Source organism: Cebus imitator, unplaced genomic scaffold (assembly GCF_001604975.1).
Source record: "Cebus imitator isolate Cc_AM_T3 unplaced genomic scaffold, Cebus_imitator-1.0 Scaffold253, whole genome shotgun sequence".
In the NCBI taxonomy this organism is placed as follows: domain Eukaryota; kingdom Metazoa; phylum Chordata; class Mammalia; order Primates; family Cebidae; genus Cebus; species Cebus imitator.
This window is the reverse complement of record NW_016107568.1, coordinates 2485807-2502856: the sequence shown is the minus strand read 5'-3', so window position 1 is coordinate 2502856 and position 17050 is coordinate 2485807. Positions and strand designations below refer to the sequence as shown.

The 17050-nt window shown below is 41.7% G+C and overlaps 2 protein-coding genes across 2 annotated transcripts; both read right to left on the bottom strand.

Moving 5' to 3' along the window:
* Window positions 1-12577: 12577 nt before the first annotated feature.
* On the bottom strand, window positions 12578-13537 carry LOC108282961 (olfactory receptor 1020-like). Its single transcript, XM_017499012.1, has one exon. It carries the CDS (start codon window positions 13535-13537, stop codon window positions 12578-12580), a length of 960 nt encoding a protein of 319 aa, XP_017354501.1.
* Window positions 13538-13563: 26 nt separating this feature from the next.
* On the bottom strand, window positions 13564-14973 carry LOC108282936 (cytochrome c oxidase subunit NDUFA4-like). The gene is made up of 2 exons (XM_037728027.1): window positions 14743-14973; window positions 13564-13593 (listed from the first exon to the last, which is right to left on the bottom strand). The coding sequence occupies exons 1-2, from the start codon at window positions 14971-14973 to the stop codon at window positions 13564-13566; spliced, it is 261 nt and encodes an 86-aa protein (XP_037583955.1).
* Window positions 14974-17050: the final 2077 nt, after the last annotated feature.

Sequence of the window (17050 nt, the reverse complement as noted above, 5' to 3'; positions counted from 1 at the left end):
CCAGGATGGTCTTGATCTCTTGACCTTGTGATCCACCCGCCTCGGCCTCCCAAAGTGCTGGGATTACAGGCTTGAGCCACCGCGCCCAGCCAAAGCACAGGGTTTCTTTTTGGGATAATGAAAATTTTATTTTTTGATTCCCTGTAAAGCTTAAGGTGGTTTTTTCCAATTCTGTGAAGAAAGTCATTGGTAGCTTGATGGGGATAGCATTGAATCTGTAAATTACTTTGGGCAGCATAGCCATTTCCACAATATTGATTCTTCCTAACCATGAGCATGGAATGTTTTTCCATCTGTTTGTATCCTCTCTTATTTCCTTGAGCAGTGGATTGTAGTTCTCCTTGAAGAGGTCCTTCACATCCCTTGTTAGTTGTATTTCTAGGTGTTTTATTCTCTTTGTAGCAATTGTGAATGGGAATTCACTCATGATTTGGCTCTCTGTTTGTCTATTATTGGTGTATAGAAATGCTTGCAATTTTTGCACATTGATTATGTATCCTGAGACTTTGCTGAAGTTGCTTATCAGCATAAGGAGATTTTGGGCTGAGACAATGGGGTTTTCTAAATATGCAATCATGTCATCTGCAAACAGGGGCAATTTGACATCCTCTCTTCCTATTTGAAAACCCTTTATTTCTTTTTCTTGCCTCATGGCCCCAGCCAGAACTTCCAATACTATGTTGAATAGAAGTGGTGAGAGAGGGCATCCTTGTCTGGTGCCAGTTTTCAAAGGGAATGCTTACAGTTTTTGCCCATTCAGTATGATATTGGCTGTGGGTTTGTTGTAAATAGCTCTTATTGTTTTGAGATACAATCCATCAATACCTAGTTTATTGAGAGTTTAAAGAGCCTGCATAGACAAGACAATCCTAAGCAAAAAACAAAAACAGAAACAACAATAACAACAAAAAGCTGAAGGCATCATGCTACGTGACTTCAAACTATATTACAAGGCTACTGTAATCAAAACAGCATGGTACTTGTACCAAAACAGAGATATAGAACAATGGAACAGAACAGAGGCCTCAGAAGGAACGCCACCCAACAACAACCATCTGATCTTTGACAAACCTGACAAAAGCAAGCAACGGGGAAGGGATTCCCTATTTAATAAATGGTGTTGGGAAAACTGACTAGCCATATTCAGAAAGCTGAAACTGGATCCCTTCCTTACACCTTATACAAAAATTAATTCCAGATGGATTAAAGATTTAAACGTGAGGCCTAACAGCATCAGAACTCTAAAAGAAAACCTAAGCAATACCATTCAGGACATAGGCATGGGCAAGGACTTCATGACTAAAACCCCAAAAGCAATGTCAACAAAAGCCAAAATAGACAAGTGGGATCTAATTAACTTAAGAGCTTCTGCACAGCAAAAAACAAAACAAAACAAAAACAAAAACAAAACTTATCAACAGCATGAACCGGCAACCAACAGAATGGGAAAAAATTTTTGCAACCTACCCGTCAGACAAAGGGCTAATATCCAGAATCTACAGAGAACTTAAATTTACAAGAAAAAGCAAACAACCCCATCAAAAAGTGGGTGAAGGATATGAACAGACACTTTTCAAAAGAACACATTTATGCAGCCAACAAACATATGAAAAAAAGCTCATCATCACTGGTCATTAGAGAAATGCAAATCAAAACCACATTGAGATACCACCCCATGCCAGTTAGAATGGTGATCATTAAAAAATCAGGAGACAACAGATGCTGGAGAGGATGTGCAGAAATAGGAATGCTTTTACACCGTTGGTGGGAGTGTAAATTAATTCAACCATTGTGGAGGATAGTGTGGCAATTCATCAAGGATCTAGAAATAGAAATACCATTTGACCCAGCACTCCCATTACTGGGTAAATACCCAAAGTATTATAAATCATTCTATTATAAAGACGCATGCACACTTATGTTTATTGCGGCACTGTTCACAATAGCAAAGACTTGGAACCAACTCAAATGACCATCAATGATGGACTGGATAAAGAAAATGTGGCACATATACACCATGGGTTACTATGCAGCCATAAAAAACGATGAGTTCATGTACTTTGCAGGGACATGGATGAATCGGGAAACCATCATTCTCAGCAAACTGACACAAGAACAGAAAACCAAACACTGAATATTCTCACTCATAAGTGGGTGTTGAACACATGGACACAGGGAGGGGAACATCACACACTGGGGCCTGGGGGATGGGGGATAGGAGAGGAATAGCAGGGGGTGGGGGGATTGGGGAGGGATAGCATTGGGAGAAAAACCTAATGTAGATGATGGGTGAAGAATGCAGCAAACCATTACCATGGCACATGTATACCTATGTAACAAACCTGCATGATCTGCACATGTACCCCAGAACTTAAAGTATAATAAATTAAAGAAAAAAGAAAATTTTCTAAAATTGATTGTGGTGATGGTTGCACAGCTCTGTAAATACACTAAAAATCATTAAACTGTATACTTTATTTTTATATTTATATATTTTTTGAGACAGAGTTTTGCTCTTGTGCCCAGGCTGGAGTGCAGTGGTGTGATCTCAGTTCACTGTAACCTCTGCCTCCCGGGTTCAAGTGATTGTCATGCCTCAGCCTCCTGAGTAGCTGGGATTACAGGTGCCCACCACCATGTCCAGCTAATTTTTGTATTTTAAATAGAGACGGGGTTTCACCATGTTGGCCAGGCTGGTCTCAAACTCCTGACCTCAGGTGATTCACAGGCCTTGGCCTCTCAATTATGTACTTTACATGAGTGAATTTTATGGTATGTGAATTGTATCTAAATAAAGCTGTTACAAATAAATGTTTTTATAATTGTTTATATTTATGAGATATGGAGATAAGTCAAGATGAACAAAAATTAGTCAAAATGCAGGTAGTCATTATCTTTTATATGACTGTCATTTCCATATATACATAAACACTTCTAAGCTTCTTTTCTATACCAAATTTTGACTTTCTTATTTTAGTAGACAAATAACTATTTCAAGTTACATTATGTTACTGCCGTCTGCCAGCCAATAGTTTCATTTTAGCAGCGTTGCCATCTAAATATGGCAATGTCTGTGCAGTAACTTGAACATTTTGTTGCATATTTGCCCTTATTTATAAAAGTGTAGTGGAAAATGGAAAAATAAAGTGCTGACGTTAATGATTTTTCAATTGCATCAAAGGAAGCTATTATTTAGTAGGCCCAAAACAGTAAATTTTGATGCTGATCGAATTTAAGCAGATCTGACAACTGTGTTCAATTTTAAAAGAAAACAATCAAACTTAAAACACATGTACAAAATGTTATAAATACATTGGCAAAGCTTGTGGCTAAAAATAAGGTTCAGTGTTGGAACCAATGTGTGGATTTTTACAATTACATGTAGCAGAATATTATTTTGATGTATCAGTTTTTTTTCCAGATAATATATATTTTTTAACCTGGAGGTCCTTCCCAGTTCAAACTTGACCTCTTGGCAGCCATGCCTCAGGATAGGGTTGTTGCAGTGTAGTGCAGATACCAAAGAAGTCAATCCTTGGCTTTTGGGGTTTAAAATATGTTTTGGAAACTCAAGGCAGAGATAAAACCTTTGTGGTTAAAAAGCTTTTAAACTTCAAACGCTAGAACCATCCCGAGAATAAATTCAGAAAATAACCCAGAGAATAAACTCAGGCCTTAGCCACAGACATATAAGAATATGTGATCAGTCAGAGCCAGTTTTTTCAGTGCCTGCTTTTCTCTTAAAGACTAGAAAAAAATTCCTTAGACTTGTAAAGTGAAGACAGTCAGAGGAGAAGTGAGCTTTGAGTCTGGTGAATTTTGGGGGAGGAATCCAGTGGCCCAAACTGCTAGAGCTTCTGCACCTTTTGAAGTGTAGACATTGAGAGAAATGTTTGTATGGCAGGGCCAGGCAGAGAGAGGGTCTGAGACAATACTCCCATGGACCCAGAGTGGCATTGGGAGAAGGGATGAATGTGTCCACTGGCCCCTGAGAGGGAAAAAGGAGTAGCTGAGAGCCTGGAGAGGCTTTCCTTTTGGGACATGGAGTCATAAACATGATCTTCATGGTTTGGCAACTGGAAACCAAATAGGAATAAAGATGTTACAGTGAATGCCAATATGCAGGTATCTCTCTGTCCCAGCCTCTTATTCCTTGGTACTTTATGAATGCTGAGAGAAGGAATATGCCAACTATCATTTCAAGTAAACTCAATGAACAAGGATTTTGAGTTGCAAGGTTACACCAAAAAATTAAATTTGATTGCCAATATTTAAAATGTAATCTGTTTTTAATAGTTTAAATATCTGCATACAGTGTATAACATTCAGATGTAAAATCAAGTTAAGCATTTATATCAGGTTTGAGGCTTCATAATTTTTTTCTAGCTTTCTGGATTGATTTCCTTCCTTTCCTCCCTTCCTTCTCCTTACCCCACCAAATAAAACATTTAAGTATAAAGTTCAAATCTCAGGCATTCCGCTTTCCACAACATTTTCCAGGAAAACATTATGTATTATTAAAGGCAGGGACTGTCTGAACAGGAAAACAGCTTTCTTACCCATCCCCCATTCCAGAATATAGAATTGAAAATTATCAAACCACTGAAGCCTCTAGTAGTTTACTGATTTTTATCATGGGCTTTTTGTCCATTCAGTTGCAGCATGACCATTAGAAACAGATAAATTCAGCCAGGTGTGGTGGCTCACACCTATAATCCCAGCACTTTGGGAGGTCAAGGTGGGTGGATCACCTGAGGTCAGGATTCAAAACCAGCCTGGCCAACATGGTGAAACCCCGTCTCTATTAAAAAAATATGAAAATTAGCCGGGCATGGTGGCAGGCACCTGTAATTCTAGCTACTCTGGAGGCTGAGACAGGAGAATTGCTTGAACCCAGGAGGCGGAGGTTGCAGGCAGCCAAGATTGCACCATTGCACTCCAGCCTGGGAGACAAGAGTGAAACTCTGTCTCAAAAAAAAAAAAGAAAGAAAGAAATGGGTAAATTCATTGGAGTCAGTTCACTTACTGTCTTGGGGCAAAGACTCAGATAGCGGGCCTTATTCCTTTGCTACCGAGAAGAAAGATGGAGCCTGGGTCTCAAGCCCACCTTTGCTGTACCTTTGCCACATGGTACTGTATGCTTGTCAGCCGGAAGGAGGTTGAGGGACTTTTTTTAAAAAAATATATTTTATTCATACTTTAATTTCTGGGGTACATGTGCAGATGTTGCAGGATTGTTACATATGTATACATACGCCATGGTGGTTTGCTGCCTCCATCCCCCCGTCACCTACATTAGGTATTTCTCCCAATATTACCCCTCCCAATCTCCCCAGCCCCTTTGCAGTCTGTGAGTCACTATCCATATTCTTAACTCCAAGTCATTGAAGTTTCTTTTTCCCACAAAACAAGGGGTTAAATGTTGCATTTCACAAAACTAACTGAAGCTCTGTTTACTGATGCAGACCAACAGATGTAAAAAAGAAAGAAAAAAAAGATAGTGGGCCTTATTATATCACTATGGTGAAAACAGCCCTGGATTTTTAGTCTAAATATCTGGGATTGGTTTCAGTTCTTTGTCATCTTTGTGGTCTTCATTTTTGTTACTGTCTTTATATATATCTTAAAATAAAATGTAATTAAAACTATATATTTCAAAAATATTTTTTTCTTTTCTTTTTTAAACATTTTATAATAGAGATGGGGTTTCACCATTTTGCCCAGGTTGGTCTTGAACTCCTGGGCTCAAGCAGTCTATTTGCCTTGGACTTCCAAAGTGTTGGGATTACAGCCACCGTGCCTGGTTCCAAAATATTATTAAATTATAAAATATATGATACATGCAAAAGTGTATTAAAACCTGTAGCATTTAAAGAATATTGCTAAAATAAACACCCATTTTTGTACCATCCACCTTAGAAATATAAGTTTACAAATGTCTTTTTTTTTTTTTTCTGAGATGGAGTCTCGCTCTGTTGCCCAGGCTGGAGTGCAGAATCAAGCGATCCTCCTGCCTAAGCCTTCCAAGTAGCTGAGATTACAGGTGCATGCTACCATGCCTGGCTAATTCTTTGTATTTTTAGTAGAGATGGGGTTTCACCATGTTGGCCAGCCTGGTCTTGAACTCCTGATCTCAAGTAATCCACCTGCCTCGGCCTCCCAAAGTGCTGGGATTAGAGGTGTAAGCCATGTGAGCCACCGTGTCCTGCCACAAATATCTTTAATACCTTATGAGTCATCTGGGGATCATTTTAAAGTGTGGATTCTGATTCAGTAGGTGTGTGAAAGAGCCTGAGATTCTGTATTTCTAACAGGCTCCCAGGTGAAACAGAACCAGTGGGCTGAGGATCACGTGTGGAGTAGCATGATCTGAGACGGCTCCTGTGTACATCTCCTAATTCTGCCACTTTTCTCTCCGTAAGAGGTAGACACTAGCCTAAATTTTCTGTCAATTATTACTTGTTTTATTTTAAGTAGTTATCTGTAAATACAGTTTTAAACATAACTGTTTAGTTTTGCCTATTTTAAAATTTTATATAAATGAACTAATACATGTGCATTCTCTGTGACTTATTTTATTCAACCTTATGTTTTAGAGCCACATTCATGTTGATGCAGAAACCTGTAGTTTATTTGTTTTTGCCGATCTTTAGTTTCTGTTTTATGACTAGGCCCTATTTTTTTTTTTTTTTTTTGNTTTTTTTTTTTGAGATGTAGTTTTGTGCTGTTGCCCAGGCTAGAGTGTAGCGGTGGGATCTTGGCTCACTGCAACCTCTGCCTCCTGGGTTCGAGCAATTCTTCTGCCTCAGCACCTGCCTAGTAGCTGAGTTTACAGGCGCCTGCCACCACTCCCAGCTACTTTTTGTATTTTTAGTAGAGATGGGGTTTTGCTAGGTTGACCAGGCTGGTCTCAAATTTCTGACCTTAGGCGATCGACCCGCCTCGGCCTCCCAAACTGCTGGGGCATAAGCCACAATGCCTGGCCATGAATAGGCCCTATTGTATGCACGAATTTCTATTGTTGATGAACATTTGTGTTGCTTTCAGTTTTTTGCTAGGACAAATTTCTGGTCCATGTTTTACAGTGCAAATGTGCCAGAATTTCTTTAGATTATATGCCCACTAATAGAGCTGCAGGATCATAGTGTATATATATCTTCAACTTTAATTTTGATGCCAAATTGTTGTTGAAAGTGGTCATTCCAATTCACACTCACCCCCCATTCCACATCCACTAACACTGGGATGGTCAGATGTTTTTGCAGATTAGGTAGGTATAAAAGTGCATCTTGGCATGGAATTACCCTGGGTATTCTAGAACAAGTGAATGGATAAAGAAAATTAGTATATGTACACAATGGAATACTATTCAGCCATAAAAATGAATGAAATCCTCTTATTCATGGCAACATGGTTGGAACTAGAGGACTTTATGTTAAGTGAAAGAAGCCAGGCACAGATAATTACACATCATATGTTCTCACTCATATGTGGAAGCTAAAAAAAGTAGACTTCATAGGAGTAAAAAGTAGAACAGGAGATAATAGAGGCTGGGACAGGTAGGGGGAAGGGAGGGTTAGGGAGAGATTCATTAAAGGCTACAAAATTACAGCTAGATAGGAGAACTACATACCAGTGTTCTTTACCACTGTAGGATGACTATAGTTAACAGCAATATATAGTTTCATATAGCTAGAAGGAGGATATTGAACATTCTCAACACAAAGAAATGATAAATGAGATGATGTGGATAAGCTAATTACCCTGATCTGATCACTATACATTATGTGAATCAAAATAGCACCACATGCCGTCATTAATATGTACAATTGTTATCCGTCAAAGAATTAAACAAAAACAAACCACATTGCTTACCAACAACAAGAAAGTGTGTCTTGAGATTTTCAATTGTTATTTTAAAAAAATGAGATTTTTCATGTTTATTAGCTAACCAGGTCCTTTACATCTTTACTAGCTGTGAGAACTCATATGAACTGCTTAACTCCTTCGCCACTATCAAAATTACTCAGTTTACTTTTAGATACCACTTTGGCCAGTTCTGCTGGGGATACGTCACTATCCGCATAGTGTCCTATTCCTTTCTATCATCTCGCTTCCCACATTAGGTAACATGATGACTGTTAATGCTGAGTCTCCTCCTAATGCTCATTTTAATGTAGATCACATGCAATGGTGAAAGAGGATCAGGGAAGAGGACGCATTGTTATTTTCTCACTTCTTGGTCTTTGCTATGCTTTTCCTTCTGCTAAGAACACCCTCCTTGCCTAAACTGTGAGCTCTGGGAGGAGAATGTATACTTTGTTCACTCTTGAATTTGGGGCTGGATTGAATTATATGGTTCAGAGCTTCTCAAACTTTCACATGCATGTGAATCATGTGAATCATATGGGGATCATGTTAAAATGCATGTTCTTTTTTTTTTTCTTGAGACAGAGTCTCACTCTGTCGTCCATGCTGGAGTGCAGTGGTGAAATCTTGGCTCACTGCAACCTCTGCTTCCCATGGTCAAGTGATTCTCCTGCCTCAGACTCCCGAGTAGCTGAGATTACAGGCACCTGCCAGCATGCCCGGATAATTTGTTCTTTTTTTGTATTTTTAGTAGAGACAGGCTTTCATCATGTTGGACAGGCTGGTCTCGAACTCTTGAACTCTGATGATCTGCCCACCTTGGCATCCCAAAGTGCTGGGATAATAGGCACGAGCCACTGGACCTGGCCAAAATGCAAATTTTTATTCAGCAGGTCAAGAGTGGGGCTCCAGATTCTACATTTGAAAGTTCCCAGGTGATGACAGTGCTGCTCGTCCAAGGAAAACAAGCATGTGGATACCCATTCACTCATTTATTGCACAGATGTTTGTTGAGTGCCTGCCATGTGCTAGGCATTGTTCTAGACATAGAAGATACAACAGTGGATGGGGCAGGATGATAACTGATCACTCTCAGATTGAAAGTCTATAAGTATTTATTTAATATTGATATAGTTGAGGTGGATAGCAACTGATAGTCTTAGTTAAAATTGTAGAGTTGAGCCACATAATATGCAAATTCAACTTTTGTATTTTTATATGATTTTCATGTTTTCCAATGCGTTTTTGTTTTGTAGTGACTTCTTTCTTTATGAGAGTATGTGTTTTTGTGTACCACTTCTTGGGTGATAGAGTAAGGGGTTAAACTTAGCCAGTGATGTTTTAGTACTTCTTACAGATGATGGTCTAATCAAATGTCCAGCTGGCCAGCGACACACGAATCTATCTGTTTACCAAATCTCATTTCATTTTCCTCTCTCTGGGTGAAAAAAGGACTACGTTTCCCAGCCTCCTTTGCCGTATATCATAGCCATAAGACTGGTTTCAGGCCAGTGGTGCATGAGTCAAAGTGATGTGAGCCAACCTCAGGCCATGTCCTTAAAAATGCTGTATGACCTTGACCATTTCCCCCACCATTAAGATCTTGGAGGGCAAAGGGTGAGATGGCAGGATTGCAAGGTGAGAGGGGCTCAGATATGGAGTCACTGGATGGATACATTTCCCCGAGAGTCACCTGATGTGTCTCAAATTTAGCATCGGTTAAATCTGTGTGGTATGAAGTCACTGACATTTGGGGTTTGCTTGTAACTTTGGCATAAGCAAACTGCCTAATAGATTTCTGACTGTCCAGCTAGGGCCTACCACATAGTGTTATATCTAATTGCCATGTAAATATTTTCCCAGATGAATGAATTAATTTTTACTAAATCCCTTTACCATAAGGTTCTAGTCCTGACTTCAACCGAATGTACTACACATTTAGTTTATAAGTTAAAAGTAGGTGGAGCATAGGAGGAATTTAGTAAAGATTTGCTGAATGAAAGAAGACAAAAGTGAGAAATTTTCACACCCTTCCTGGAAAGGATTTTTAAATTGTTCATTTTTAGAATGTTAGAGTAGGTAGTTAGGGAGACACGTTCGGGGCAGAACAGTTTTCCCCCCTCCAGGAATGTCAGGCAATCATCAAGTGATGGTCAGGTGGTTGTTAAACTGTCTCTCTAAAGTAATAACTGGTCACAATCAGTGCCAGGGAGAGACAGTCTTCCAATAGATGGAAAATACCAGGGCCGGGTGCAGTGGTTCACAACTGTAGTCCCAACATTTTGGGAGGCTGAGGTGGATGGATCACTTGAGGTCAGGAGTCTGAGACCAGCCCAACCAACATGGCGAAATACCAACTCTACTAAAAATACAAAAATTAGCTGGATGTGGTGGCATGCACTTGTAATCCCAGCTACTCAGGAGGCTGAGGCAAGAGAATCGCTTGAACCCAGGAGGTGGAGGTTGCAGTGAGCCAAGATCATGCCGCTGCACTCCGGCCTGGGTGACAGAGTGAGACTCCATCTCAAAAACCAAACAAACACACAAACAAACATAACCTGAAGCTGGTAATCAGAGGCTTCTCAATAAGATCTCAGGAGTGGGGTGAGTGTGCTCAAGCATGCACGCTAAAAGGCAAAATGGTAAAGTTTAACTGGTGTATAGTCTTCTAGGAAACCTCAATGGGTAAGGGAAAAATGCCTCAAGTTAGCATGCCTACGACTTTAGTAAACACACTGTGCATGTGGCCCCTCCCAAGTGCTGGGTTGTGCATGGGCACAACCCACCCCATGGGAAGAAGCAAGGGACGAGAAAAGAAGACCCAGAACCATGGCAATGTATAAAACCCCAAGTCAAGAGTTGATCAAGGCACCTGGATCTGTCAAGTTGCTCACTTGGCCCTCTTTGAAGTTTACTTCCTTTCATTCCTGCTCTAAAAGTTTTTCATAAACTTTCACTCCTGCTCTAAAACTTGTCTCAGTCTCTCCCTCTTCCTTAAACCTACTTCTGCCCCTCAGCAGAATTCTTTCCTCCAAGGAGGCAAGGATTGAATTTGCTGTATGGATTCATCACTAGTAACAAGAATAAAGTATCAAAATTAAACATGCTCATTAGGTTGGGTGTGGTGGCTCACTCCTGTAATCCCAGCACTTTGGGAGGCTGAGGCAGGCATATCATCTGAGGTGAGGAGTTCAAGACCAGCCTGGCCAACATGGTGAAATCCTGTCTCTACTAAAAATACAAAATTAGCCAGGTGTGGTGGCATGCACCTGTAATCCTAGCTAGTAGGGAGGCTGAGGCAGGAGAATCGCTTGAACCCAGGAGGCAAATGTTGCAGTAAGCTGAGATCACACCCTTGCATTCCAGCCTGGGCAAAAAGAGTGAAACTGTCACGGCTTCTCAAAAAAAAAAAAAAAAAAAAAAAAAGCTTATTAAGAAAGTTTTGGAAAACTTTTGAGAAAAATAGTAAAACCTTTTTCCTCCTCTAAAACTATAATTTACATTTTTGTGCGTTTTTAGGCTTCTTGTTTCTGTTAGATGATTGTGACTACACTCCAGATGTTCTGGCCTCCTATTTTCTGTTATTACATAGTCTTCACAAGCATAATTTGTAATGGTTGGTGTCGTAATTCATCTAGGGAATAAGTTATTTAATTCTTTTTCTCTTTTAGATGGTTTCCAATTTTTCGTTTTCACGTATGATGCTATGATAGACCTATTCGTACAGTAAGATTTTCTGTATTTACAATAATTGTCTTAAGGTATATCTGAATAAAAAGCTTTTTAATAATCCAAAAATCTCAGGCTGAAACCAACTCCATTCAGATTAGGACTTTGCATTGGTTTAAGAGTATGCTTTCTAATCCAGTGCTCAACCCCGAATTAGGTCTTTAAGTTCAGCTTCATCATTCGTGTGATTCTATAAAACACATATACTCATCATATGACATGTACACTTAAAGATAGTCAGGTCAAATATAAACATTTAAAAAATCAGTTTCCCAAAGCACGGTATCTAATGTAATGATGGAACTGCCTAATCATCATACACGTCCCCCCGCTACCAAACCCTTGAGAACTAGGAGACACACGTACACACATCTGGCTAAGATATGGACGTACAAGGAAGGATCTCTCTGGATCCTGAGGTTGTAATGGAACGGTTCAGCAAAATGTGGTTGTCATAAGAAATAAGGACATCTCTATCCTGCTTATCTCTCTTTTTAGAACAGGAAAAAAGAACCAAGTCACTTGTTGCTCACTCCCAGTTCACTAAATCAGGGGCAAAACAGAGATGACAGTGTTGTACCTTGTCTGACGTTTCCTGGAAGTTACAATAAGCCACCAATAAAGACTCAACCTATGGCTGTGGTGTAATTGAACCTTCTCACTTATGGCATGACTTTAGGTAATTCATTTATTTTTTTCTGAGCCATGCATGTGTCTTTCATTTGTAAAATAGGATCATTGTAATAAAGGCTACCTCACGATATGGTGGTAAGAATTTAATATGATAATGGGTAAGAAGATGCTTTATAAACTGTAACCACTCTGTAGAAGACATATTTGCTGTTTCTCCTTTACTTTTTCTATCTTCCCCAAAAGAATTAACCTAACCAAGAGGAGGGCTGCTCTTGGTTAGGTTAATTCATAGTGTGATTTGGAAGATGCTACACCTGTCTCATTCCAACAAATCACCGTGCAGGGCTCAGCCAGGAAAGATGTTGACCTGCAGCTTCCTCTGCAGGGCACCCTTTACCTCCTTGTTGCGGAGGCTATAGATGAAGGGATTGAGCATGGGAATTATGATGGTGTAGAAGACAGACACTACTTGGCCATTGGTATTGCTGGTAGATCCATGGGGCTGGACGTAGGTGAAAACCACAGTGCCGTAGAAAATAGCAATGGCCAGAAAGTGGGAGGCACAAGTGGAGAGGGCCTTCTCTCTTCCCGCTACTGAATGCATCCTCCCAATGGCCACAAAGACCAAGCAGTAGGAGGTGAGAATGACTGCAGCAGGCAGAAGGGTGACTAGAGAAGAAAAGATATAGAGGACCACTCTTGCTGTGTCTGTGTTGGCACAAGCCAGGTGAAGAAGGGGTGGTATGTCACAGTAGTAGTGTGTTAGCTGGTTGGGCCCACAGAAAGGCAGAGCAAAGACATTTCCAGTCTGGATAGCAGAGTTGGCTCCACCAAATGCATAGGAAGCAGCTACCAGCTGCAGACAGGTCCCCCTGGTCATGATAGAACCATAATGGAGGGGTTGGCAGATGGCCATGAAGCGGTCATAGGCCATGGAGGCCAGCAGGAAGCTCTCAGCTGTCACATGCACTACAAAGAAGGTGAGCTGGACCACACAGCCCTCAAAAGAGATGGACTTGTCAGAGACCAGGAAGTTGACCAAGAGCTTGGGTGTGACCACGGAAGAGTAACAAATATCAAGAAAAGAGAGGACACTGAGGAAGAAATACATTGGGCTTTGGAGATTGGCGTCTGTGAAGATGAGTGCCATCATTCTCAAGTTGCCCACCACTGTTACGGCATAGATGAGCAGGATGGCTCCGAAGAGAAGCTCCTGGAGGTCTGGATAATTGGAGAATCCCTGCAAGATGAACTTGGTGACAGGGGTGTGGTTGCCACTGGCAAGGGCTAGTTCTCCAGGTGTCATCTGCAGAGGTAACAATTGACAATCATTCAAACAGTATTACTTGAGCATGTCCACTTCTGTGCAAGGTAAAATGAGAAAGAACACAGTTTTGGTCTGTTTTGTGTTGCTATTAAGGAATACCTGAAACTGGGTAATTTATAAAGAAAAATTTATTCAGCTCCTGATTCTGCAGGTTGTGCAAGCATAGTACCAGCATCTGTTCTGGTCAGGAACTCTGGAGGGTTTTACTCGTGGTGGAAGGTGAAGGGGAGGCAGCCATGTCACATGGTGAGAAAGGGAGCAAAAGAGAGGGCAGGAGATGCCAGCCTCCTTTAAACAACCAGCTCTTGCATGAACTAACAGAGCAAGAACTCACCCCTTACCATGGAGAGGGCACTAAGACATTCACGAGGGATCTTCCCCCATGACCCAAATACCCCACCAGGCCCCACCTCCAACACTGGGGAGATTTGGAGGGGACAAACATCTAAACTATAGCAATCTTCCCCTGGACCCTAAAATCTCATGTTTTTCTCCCATTGCAAAACACAATCATGCCTTCCCTATAGTCTTCCAAAGTCTTAACTTATACCTGCATTAGCTGAAAAGTCCAAAGTCCAAAGTCTCATCTGAGAGTCAAGGTAAGTTCCTTCCACCTATGAGCCTGTAAAATTAAAAAAAACAAGTTACTTACTTCGAAGATACATTAGTGCTATAGGCACTGGGTAAACATTTCATTCCAAAAGGGAGAAATTGGTCAAAAGAAAGGGGCAACAGGTCTCACACAAGTCCAAAACCCAGCAAGGCAGACATAATCTTTTTTTTTTTTTTTTTTNTTTTTTTTTTTGGGACGGAGTTTCGCTCTTGTTACCCAGGCTGGAGTGCAATGGCGCGATCTCGGCTCACCGCAACCTCCGCCTCCTGGGTTCAGGCAATTCTCCAAGGCAGACACAATCTTAAAGCCCCACAATAATCCTTGACTCCCTGTCCTGTATCCTGGACACACTGGTGAAAGGGGTGGGTTCCCAAGGCCTTTAGAAGCTGCCGGGTGTGGCCCACATGGCTGTTCTCATGGGTTAGAGTGGCTTTTTCATGCTGGGGTTGCAAGCTGCTAGTGGCTCATCCTGGAATCTGGAGGGCAGTGGCTCTGTTCCTGCAACTCCACTGGGCTGTGCCCTGGTAGGGACTTTGTGTGGGGGCCCCAAAACCATTTTTCCTCTCAGCACTGCCCTGCTAGAGCCTTCTTTCTTCAGTTTGCTGTAATCCGCATTCACTGAGTATTGGTCACTGGGACTCAGTTTGTTCCAGGGTCTGGATCTGGCCCAGCTAACATCTGGATTGAAAAATGCCAGACACAAGACATGACATGCTGCTCCAGTACTCCCAGCTCCAATAAATATGAAGCAGGATATCAAACTCGGATGCTTCTTGGCTTGACTGAGGGTCTGACGGGGCATGTCTTCAGCAGAAGCCTCTGATTTGAAAGGAGAGGACAAGCCTAGCTACTAGGCTCTGGACGAAGCAGTATCTCTATTTACTTTTTCAATACTTAGTTATCAAATTATATCTTGGTGTGGTATTCTGGAAGTTTGCATATGCTGGTGAAATGCCTTCTCATGAGATTCAGCATGGGGGCTGGGCACGGTGGCTCATCTCATGCCTGTAATCCCAACACTTTGGGAGGCTGAGGCGGGCCGATCACACGGTCAGGAGATCAAGACCATCCTGGCCAACATGGTGAAACTCCATCTCTACTACAAATACAAAAATTAGCTGGGCTGGTGGCATGTGCTTATAATTCCAGCTACTCGGTAGGCTGATGCAGGAGAATCGCTTGAACCAGGGAGCTGGAGGTTGGAGTGAGCCGAGATTGTGCCACTGCACTCCAGCCTGGCGACAGAGTAAGACTTCGTCTCAAAAAAAAAAAAAGATTCAGCATGGGTTAGAAGCATGTATTTCTCGGCCAGGTGTGGTGGCTCATGCCTGTAATCCAGCAATTTGAGAGGCCAAAGCAGATGGGTGACTTGAGGTCAGGAGCTGGAGACAAGCCTGGCCAACATAGTGAAAACTGTATCTACTAAAAATACAAAAATTAGCTGGGCATGGTGGTACGTGCTTATAATCCCAGCTACTCAGGAGGCTGAGGCAGGAGAATCACTTGAACGCAGGAGGTAAATGTTGCAGTGAGCTGAGATCAAGCCACCGCTTTCCAGCCTGGGTGACAGAACAAGACTCCATCTCGAAAAAAAAAAAAGCAAAAAAAAAAAGCATTCATTTCTTTTCAAAAGTGGGAGAAGGGCAACCATGAAGAGGGAGATGAGAGAGGAGTCCAGCGTTCTCATCACAGAGGCATTTTCAAGCACATCAGTTTTAGGAAAGCGTAGATATGGACGCTGAGGTTCTGAAAACTGGTGCCCTTGAAATGGTTTTGCCTATGAACTCTTTGAAGAATCTTCACTTGCCCTCAGGGCTACCAACCTCGTTTGAAGGCTATGACTTTAGAAGAACTAGCCAGCTACTGAAACCTCCAGGACCATGCCTCTGCCCTTGCTGCCTCTCCTCCCTCCTTTCCAGAGACAACTTGTGATAATCTGACTGTAGGAGAATTCTAGAAACACTCCATGCCCTCCACAGAATGACTTTCTATTTACTGGAAAGGTCAGAATATGCGTTCTTGAAAGTCAAGGGCCTGGTGGTGTGGCAGAATCCTACCACATGATTCAGCCTTGACGTTCAACCTAGCACAGTCAGCCTCTTGGCCTGTGCTCCAGTTTCTCCACCCAGATGCCCCGTGTATCCGTGATGCTTATTCTTTTCTATCTTTCTTAGGGGTTTCCTTCTGTTCAAATCTAAATGTCCACGAGTATCTGATCTACAATGAATATTATTGCTTTCATTTTTCTCTGATAGGATGACAGCTCAGGCCCTTAGGCATACATATCCACAAAGTCATACTCAGCATTATTATTATTAAAAAAAATTTTTTTTAAGACAGTCTCACTCTGACTCTCGCTGGTTGCCTAGGTTGGAGTGCAATGGCGTGATCTTGGCTCACTGCAACTTCTGCCTCCTGGGTTCAAGAGATTCTCCTGCCTCAGCGTCCTGAGTAGCTGGGACTACAGTTGCCTACCACCACGCCAGGCTAATTTTTGTATTTTTAGTAGAGAAGAAGTTTCACCATGTTGGTCAGGCTAGTCTCAAACTTCTGACCTCAGGGGATCCATCTGTCCGCCCCGGCCTCCGAAAGTGGTGGGATTACAGGTGTGAGCCACCACACCCGGCCATATTTTTAGGCTGAGCTCCTGGAATCCAGTAAATAATGTTTCTTGTTTACCTTCCCAATCCCTCTCTTCCACTATCTTCCCATGGCCCAGGACTGCATTCCCTCTTAATCCTCCACTGCTCCTATCCCAGCTCCCAGGTGGCCATTTGATTCCTTCAGAGGCACACCTATTAATAATTCTCAATTGTTGTGACCTCGGCAACAGCTCTCCAGGTGTACGCTTGAGGTTCTCAAGCGCAGAGTACCTTCAG

Excerpts from the sequence above, each read along its gene's own strand:
- LOC108282961 (XM_017499012.1), bottom strand. The coding sequence starts at position 13,537 with ATGACACCTGGAGAACTAGCCCTTGCCAGTGGCAACCACACCCCTGTC.
- LOC108282936 (XM_037728027.1), bottom strand. The coding sequence starts at position 14,973 with ATGCCCCGTCAGACCCTCAGTCAAGCCAAGAAGCATCCGAGTTTGATA. Across the intron at positions 13,594-14,742 it reads AAGAAGGCTCTAGCAGGGCA|AAGTGGACATGCTCAAGTAA; the intron begins GTGCTGAGAGGA and ends TACCTTGCACAG.